General features: G+C 39.0%; 1 protein-coding gene across 1 annotated transcript; it reads right to left on the bottom strand.

The window, feature by feature from the left end:
* Positions 1-289: 289 nt before the first annotated feature.
* On the bottom strand, positions 290-5,582 carry LOC109986990 (cell surface A33 antigen-like). The gene is made up of 7 exons (XM_029278050.2): positions 5,403-5,582; positions 4,450-4,604; positions 4,100-4,316; positions 3,452-3,616; positions 2,753-2,869; positions 2,490-2,619; positions 290-1,843 (listed from the first exon to the last, which is right to left on the bottom strand). The coding sequence occupies exons 1-7, from the start codon at positions 5,440-5,442 to the stop codon at positions 1,345-1,347; spliced, it is 1,323 nt and encodes a 440-aa protein (XP_029133883.2). The 5' UTR covers positions 5,443-5,582; the 3' UTR covers positions 290-1,344.
* Positions 5,583-9,017: the final 3,435 nt, after the last annotated feature.

The following is a 9,017-nucleotide window of genomic DNA, read 5'->3' as shown; positions in this document are numbered from 1 at the left end:
CGCGCTATTTCCAGAAACAATGGATGGTGGCGGTGATGGAGGGAAAGGGGGGGGGGGGGGGGAGTGACGTATGAAACACAGGATGACCACCTGTTGAGAAAAAAATGGCTACATTTCCTAAAATAATTTACATTTTAATTCAGGAGATCAAAAATATAGTCTTAGTAAATGAAGACCTGTACTGCCCCTTCTGGTGCTTGTCTGCTATGTCTAGCCTATTATACTAATACGAATATGTATTTTATTATCTTATCATTACTAGCATGCAATAATGTGATGAAAAGTTGAATTCAGTTTCTGGATTTTATTTATTAGGCTTTATTTTAACAGCAAATGTCATGTAGGCTAAGGACTACATCTTAAAAAGTTTCTCCACAACAGGATATTTACAAACCCAAATGGAAAAAGGGTAAAACTATAACTAAACTAATATCACTGTATATTTTCATGTCAGAATTTAACACAATTCTCTCTTTAAAATACTTCAACTCAAAAAAAAAAAAAAATATTAAGCTAACATGGCAACAGGCTATACTATGACTCATCAACATTAAGACATAATAAAATAATTTTCATTTGCAATAAAAACAAACCCTGAGAGATCTGTGGTGACTGGTGACATAATCAATCCCAACAATCACAGGAAGTTGTAGTTCTAGGTGTTATTGATGTGAATCAAACAGAAAGCACCCAAAACAGTGAATTGTGTATATTTCTAAAGAAGGATATACTGTAAAAGATAGTCATATAAACAAAAATAATTCAATACAGTCTAACTATGGCACACAAATGAAGCCCTTTTCAAAAGCACCAAACTAACAAATGGCCACCATTGAAACCCAACAGCAGAAGTCGCCTCATATCCAGACACACACAGACATAAGGCATTGCATAGTCATTTTCAAGCTGAAAAACACAAAGTTTTGAATAATACAGATCTTTAAAAACCTTTTCCTGATCGTTTTTATTTTTATTTTTTATCTTGGGTATTTTTGAAATGTTTTTCCTGTACTTTATATTTAGACAGTGTTTGTATGAACCAGTTGGTTTGTAACAGTTGATCCCACCCACTCACCCAATCCCTGTTAAAAAAAAGGATCAGACAGACTTTTCAGGTTCCCTGCACTTCCTCGACTAATCTACCAAAAACCTTGACTCTCAAAATTATTCCACTCTAAAACTTAGAATGACAGCTAAAAACTTAAAAGTAGTATTGTGGCATTCAGGCCAATTATATCACCTTTGCCACCTTTTGGACCGTAGTCAATTGAGCATATTCACACAGCAGCCATTTTTCTCAGACGTCTTTCATAGGGAGGAAAGTGGTGGTACAGGTGGTTCACTTTAGTCATTAAGGTCGCTCCTTGGTTTGTTAGCGGGTGGCAGAGGTGGTCTTTTACGTTCCCGATCATCATAGGGCTCATCATAGCGGTCATCATCATATCGTCGGTCTCTGTCGTCGTCATCATCATCATAACGTCGGCCTCTGTCATCATCATCATAACGTCGGCCTCTGTCATCATCATCATCATAACGCCGGTCTCTGTCATCTTCATATGGACGACCTCTACGGTCATTATCATAGCGCCGATCATCGTCATCGCGGCGGTCGTCGTCGTAGCGCTCACGGCGATCACTGTACTTGTCACGGCGGTCAGAGTAGTCGCTGCGGCGATCGTCATAGTCGCTGCGGCTATCATAGTTGCGCTCACTCCGTTCTTCAGAGCGGTCAGGTCTCCTCACAATGGAGTCCTCATAACCTTGTGGGTCCTCTTGACCATCGGCACGGCGACTCTCGCCATTTCCAGCCGGCTCTTTGTCGCTGTACTCTTCCTTCCGAACTCTGAAGAGGAAACAAATAGTGATTATGGGTGTGAAAGGTTTTTTAACCTCACAGTGTTTGTTTTTTTTGGCGGAGTTGACATGGAACAAAATTTACACCATGTTACCTGGTGTTGTTGTGATAGGTTCTTTATACTTTGAGGTACTGAGTTTACAAAAGGGGATGGCAGGTTTGGCCTGTTGGAAGCTGAAATAGTTTTTGCAAGCTGATAGACAGCTTTGATACCTCCACAGTATTCAGAATCAGAAATACTTTATTAATCCCAGAAAAAAAATTGATTGCTACAGTTGCTCATACACCAAAAATCAGTAGGAAGTACAGATAAGTTCACAATATAAAATAAAATATTCCAGGTATTCTTCTCAACAAAATGAGATTTTAACAAAACTTTTTTGGGGGCTTGGCCGAATAAAAGCATACACAGGCTGTGTCAAACAGTCGAAAATGGAAAAATAATTTCTTGAATGCATGTTTTTGTTATGTTACTGTGACGCCTGAAGACTGTGCCCTTAGTTTGAAAGCAACTGTAATGACAACAAAGGCTTTCCTTCTCTCTCCATTCACTCAATTCAACAGCCCTCAAACATGTTTTGCATCAGACAGGGTGAGTGCGTTTTCATGTGTCTACAAGGCCCAAAATATTTACCCCATGGCGTATTCCTCCTCGTCCCCCTTCTTCTTCCGACAGCAGCAGCAATAGATGATGATGATGAGTGCAATTAGCGCAGCCACAACGCCACCGATGATTCCTGCAGTGGAGCCGATGTTCATGGAAGCTGCAGATGAAAATGTTGCATATTAAAACTTAATTTTTGCAAAGATGTATTCATCATGAAAAGGGACTTCCAGATTGTTTATGAAACAATTCAAATTATGCAACATTTAAAATAATTTGTAGGTCTCTCTCACGTGGCATGACTGAGAGGGTGATGTTGCAGATAGCGAAGCGGATCTTGTTTGTGGAGGTGCAGGTGTAGTATCCTGATGAGTCTTTGGAGATATTATACAGAGACAGGATGCCTCCCTCTGAAAGACAAAAAGACAGTCATATACATAAATCACTAATGTCATGATTCTGCAGTTTTGTCAACACAACACACTAAAGGGACTCAATCTATTTTTCGGAAGATGTTGGCATTAAATTGCTTTAATACCACAATAGTTGAAAAGCTTTCCTCATCTTTGTATGCAATTGTTCACCCTGAAACTATACGATCAAATGTTTTGCCTGCACTGACTGTTCAGAACACAAGCAGTCATAGTAGTATTTAAAATTCTAGCTGATGGAAACAAACAGGTGTTTTGAAAGAAGATATGATAGAATTGCATTATGAACATTTTTACAGTTTAGCCAACGCATGTTTTGTCCACAAGAGAGTAATGAGAGGACGGTAAAATGTCCTACACAGTGAATGTCTTGGTAACATTTATTGAATTAAAAAAATAAATAAATAAAGGTTCATTAAGAACTATCAAATATTAAAATTTGCTTCAAATATCTGGTATTAGCCTGGTTCTACAGAGATAATAATGAGACATTTATGTGCTGACAGTTGATTTATAGTCAGGATTAATAATCCTGTAAAATACTATGTCACTTGAACTTACTCTCAGTGGATTTTGGGCTGGCCATGCGAGGGACGTTCTTGACATCTCGACTTTGCCACTTGTAGGTGGGTTTCGGGGAGCCTTCCTCAGACACACACGTCAAGTTGATGTTCTGGCCGTACTCTGTTTTTCCCTGGATCTTACAGATCGGCGTAGAGGGTGCCACTAGACAAAATAATTAAATCAACTTAACTTGCTATATATATATATATATATATATATATATATAGAGCACTTTACACAACACTGTATATCCAAAGTGCTGAACAGCACAGATAGAGGAAACACAAAGCCTAAAAAAAAGTAACAGATTAAAGAAAACCAAATAAATAAAAAAAATCGCCATTAGGATTTATGACTGCAACAAAGGTGGCATTTGTCTTTGAAAATGACAATAATTCATTGCAAATGTCATTCAGACAGTCTTTCCAACTGCAAGGAAAAACAGTCTTCTTTTGATGATCTACTTCCCCACATTGTGTTTTTTTACTTTTGCACACATTGCAGTAAACATGTTGCTTCACCAGCTTACATTTATGCTGAAAATGATTCTTGGGTAGGATATTTTAAAGAATGTCTAACTAGAAACAATCATCCAACTAAACTCTTTCACCCACTTATGAAAAACTCAAAACATTTCTTTATTACCTAGAACCACCAAACGTGCCGTGTCAGCCGGCTTGCCCTCATCGTCCCCGGGGACCAGGACGCGACACTCAAACATCTTGTTGTCATCCAGTGTGATTCTGTTCAGTTTCAGGTCGGCCTTTCCTGATGCAATGTCCACATCGAGGGACACTCGGCCTTCGTAAATCGATTTGATGTCAGTTATGCTACCAGCAGAGTAATACGTGACGATCTGGACCTGTGCGATAGCATAGTTATACATTAAGGCAAAGTTATCCTGTCATCTTTCTGTTCTTATTCATATAAAAAAATGAAATGACAGAATAATGCGCACATGCAGCATTTAAACACAAACACATCAGCAGCCTGACCTCTTTGGTGCCAGTTTCCACAGACCAGGCTATGACGACTATTTTGCCGGTGACTTTGGTGGTGAACCTGCAGGGCAGTGTGATGTTGTCTCCCCTAGCATGCTCATAGAGATCCTTTGGGATGTCCACTTGTAAGGCGCCGACACCTGACAACACTGAAAGATTGTAAAAGAAATAAATGTACCTTTTAGTATTTGCCTGCCCTTACACCACAATGATCTGTGATCTTGTCAATAAAGTTATCAAGTTGATCTGAAGGCTGTTGTGCTTTTACCAATCAGCAGCAGAATCTGAGATCTACAAATACATTTTTACTCCACCCTCAAACCCCTCATACACACAGTGGGTTAAAACTGTAACAGTAAGTAAATTGATAGAAGTGGAAACAGGCCACCGTTTTCATAGTTGTTTTATTTTCTTATTCTGAATCAGCTAAATTTAAATTGTACAGCTTATTAAATGTGTCTTATCTGCTTTACAATTAAACTAAATATGTTGTTTTTTCCTGTTTGTGACATAGCAAGACGTTTCTCAGATGGGATTTTTGTTTAACAAGTTCTTTTTCAGGTAAACAACAAAACCTTTATCTTATTAACAACATTTTAATTATCCTTAATTTAGAGGAAGCCTGCAGTCTCTTCCTAGTAGGCTAATCATAACCATTCTTGCTGCGCCTATTTCAAAGCGGTAAAGGTCGAAATAAACAAACAATTATAATTATGTCGATTAAAATAGATTCAGTGCTGTCTAAATTTGACATGAATGCTAATTACATTTTTGAAAGAAATTAGTAGCTGACTGAAAAACAAACCAATGAGACGGGTCTCCTGCATAAATAGGCTTTGGGCCTGTTGAGTTACAGAAGAATACCTGAGGTGCTCAAACAGGTGTGGCAGCTCGGTAATGCGCAATGTAAAGAAGCATTATTTCGCACAGGAACAGCCAATACTCACCCAGAAACAGCAGAATCAAGCCAAAAATCCTCCTCTCCATTTTCACGAGTTTATTTCCTCGAACTCTCCGACACTGATTTTGGTCGGTGTCGCTGTTTTGTCTTAAATAAAACAAAGATCCGTAGCCGCCCAAGTAACATTTGCATCGAAACCTTGTCAAGTGTCGTGGGAGTGATGCGCCTCATGGGTGCGCCCGCCGCCTCTGGATGACTGACAGCGCTCTCAGCCAATCGGTGCAGCTCCTGCTGCACAGGTAACATTCTTAATCCGCCCATCTGGCGTGTTTTGGCTTGTCCCATGATCCCATTTACCTGACTTTTCAGGGATACTCCGTTCCTGAATGAGACAGGGTTGTTAAGACAGCAATGGTCTCAGTGAAGTTTGTTGGACTATTTTCAAATCTAACTAAAGACATCATTCAGAGACACTTATAGTGCGACTTCTATCTTTAATTTATGACATCAACACAACGTCAAATAAAGATAAATGTTGTATTTTTTGTTAAACAACCAGGTTATACGTTGCAAGAGAAAATGGAGACAGTCGAGGGGCATAAAGGATTGTCAAAACCAGTCTCAGTGTGTAGGCGGTGCAGCTAAAAACTGATGTGTGCGGTTGGTAAAAGAGCAGCGCTTTCCTGTCAGACTGGTTTGACGTGAATTTGGCAAATCACCTGGGGGTTTACACACAAACGAAAATACACAACCTCAAAGAGAAACAGTGTAGGTTTCATGACCTTAGTTAGGTTTTTTTTTTTTAAGTTTGTTGCCACGCACACTAAATTGTTAATTCAGAAATATTGGAAATATTTTCATCTGCCAAAGGGGCAGAAAAAGTGTGGAACCCACTGACTAATGTGTATGACAGAAGATGAACCAAAACTTAGAACAGCCAAGGCTGCAGTTTGTACAATGTTTCTGTAATTACTCACTCAAATCGGCATTTGTGCATGGACTGCTGTATATGTGCAAGTCCACACAAGCTTCACTGTGACAATTAGTGGCATAATGTCCCACATCACAGGAAGCCAACTGCAACAGAAGCTCATTTTGTAACCTTTCCTTTTGTTAATGATAATTCGTTTTTCGTTTTCTGCACAAAGCCAAACACACTGAGAACAAAATCTATCCATTTACAGGTCTATAACTATGAGCATGTAATGAGTCTGAATGCAGTCCTGTCTTTTCTCCACTTCTTGAAGCTGGACCCCAGGAGCTCTTTTATTTTCTATATCATGTAATTTGCCTTGCAGCTCTTGACAAACCAGCGATAAACAGGGATTGAAGGTGTTCTTTCTCTGTGGCATAATACACCCTGCTGAATTACCAGACGCTACTTCTGTGTTTGTATTTGAGATGCCTGTGAAGAAACATGTCGTTGCATCACCTAAGAGTTCTTCATGGATCAATTTGCTTTCTTGAGTGCCTTGCTGAAAGCCTATAAGCCGTTTCTCATCCCTGATACCTGTGAATTTCCATTACTCTGAGGCGGCTGAGGGTCCATTGAGTTATCACTTTCTGCAGGAGTCCCTGTGTATAGTAATAAAAGACACTGAGCTGCCAGAAAGCCAGGTACATTGGCTCAATCACTCAATGAAAACATCACATCGCATTGCCCTTACAGGACACGTACTTGACTGACTCTCTCATGAGTTCATCGAAACCACTTTTGGACAACATGGAAGAAAATGTTTTAAACATGAAATCTGAACTTGACTCGAATTCTCAGCATGCAGTTTTAACACGAGTAAGATATAAATGGTTAGTTTCCAATTTTGATAAATGGTGGAAGACTGAAGGGACAGGAGCCATAAGACAAGTTAAACAATTGATAACTTGTTTGTTATAGTAAGACATGAACTATAATGTTAACGTTAACTACTTCCTTGCTAACGTGACTGTTTGAAAGACTTACACAATAGTTAAGGAAAGGCATACATTCTTCGAAGATACACAAGCCGAGGACTCCCTATTAGGTCCCATATTAAAATCATAGACTGTAAATATTAATGGATGAAGCCTGAGTGACGTATATACAATATGTACGTATTTGTGAACGCAAACAGCCAAATGTTTATCAAAAGTTAAGTGGAGATAGCATTTCCAAAATGAAGACTGCCATTGTTGACCTTCATAACACCTCTTCAGAAATCAATGGGTGACGCCACTGAAACTACATCCTTGTTTTATAATATCTATGTACTTAACTAGGGTTTACGCTAAGAAGTGGTTGGATGCCAACTGTTGTCTTATTGTAGCTAATAAGTCATATTTCTCTTTTTTTACTTGACATATCACATGCTGTCCATCCATATATTCACTTCCACGTCGCGGAAACCACAAAAGAACAGACATGGGTTAGAGAGGGAAGTGAAACAAAAATAAACAGGAAATGATCACTGAAATAATAGAAAATAATCAGGGACAAAACATGCCATATATAAACACAACACCTCACTTACGGTCTGGAGTCTGAGTATCACTTTTACAGTGGGCTACAGCCAATAGGTCTCCCAGCAACAACTTTTTCCATCATAGAAATATGTTTTTCCTTCAATTTAAACCAGCATAACATTTCCAGCTAAGTAGGCTTTAAGAGAAAAGGGTAAAGTTCATCAAGGCTTTTATTCAGTCTTTATTTATATCACACAGCAAAAGAAAAGTGTAGAAGGGGTCTACTGTGAGTATTGGTGATCCCTCAACTGACCATTAGCACCATCTACTGGTCAAATTGTCTGTGACTTTAATAGTTCATAGCCAGTGCAATAAATCTGCTTATCAAGCAGGGGTGTTTCTAGGTTTCTGAAACATCCGGGGCTTAGCCCAGAGGGAAATGGCAAATGCACGCGCCTAGTATGCTTTACTGCGCATGCAAAAATGTTCATAATGCTTCACCTAAATAAACAAAATACGCAGTTTATTATAGCTTTAAATAACTACCTGACTGCTGTGCTGCTTATCCCCAGACATCTAAAGTTCCATTCAAGTTATTTCAGAGTAAAATGAATACAAATGAGACAGACCTTACATTACCTATATGGATCTGACTGGGGGTAGGATAGGTTAATTCACTTGAGGTGGTAAACAGTCTGGTATGTCTGGTATGTTTTTAAACCCTTTATTCTCTTGCCAGAAGGACTATCTAGAAGGACTAGGCTACTTTATTTTGAGATGCCCCTGGAATCCCCATGTTTTTTTTCTAGTGTAAAGCACACGGGACATCCAACAAATAACTAACTACCTGCCGTTTCTCTGCTGTAACCTTGTATAGGCTGTGGCGGTAAATCTGACAGCGGTGCGTTCAGAGACACTCGGAAATTCTCTGAGATTTTGTTGCTCTGTTGTCGTGTGGTAAACGAGGGGCGTTCAAGGACCGTCGGAAAGTTGAATTTATTTTTGATTTTATTAAAAAAAAAAAAAAAAATGATATTCGGGGCTAATTAAATAATATCCAGCCTAGAATAAAACAGCCTAGTGACGCCACATCAAGTACTTGGTAAATGAGTTAGACTTCCATCAGCCTTATCTGTTCTGTTTATGCAATGCTAATAAGCTAAATGTTAGCTCACTGGAATTCAGGTTTCATGTAGACCTGGTAAACATGAAATCTGCTAAA

Source organism: Labrus bergylta, chromosome 3 (assembly GCF_963930695.1).
Source record: "Labrus bergylta chromosome 3, fLabBer1.1, whole genome shotgun sequence".
Lineage (NCBI taxonomy): Eukaryota > Metazoa > Chordata > Actinopteri > Labriformes > Labridae > Labrus > Labrus bergylta.
Note: the sequence above shows the minus strand (reverse complement) of the source record. Positions and strands in the feature narration are given on the sequence as shown.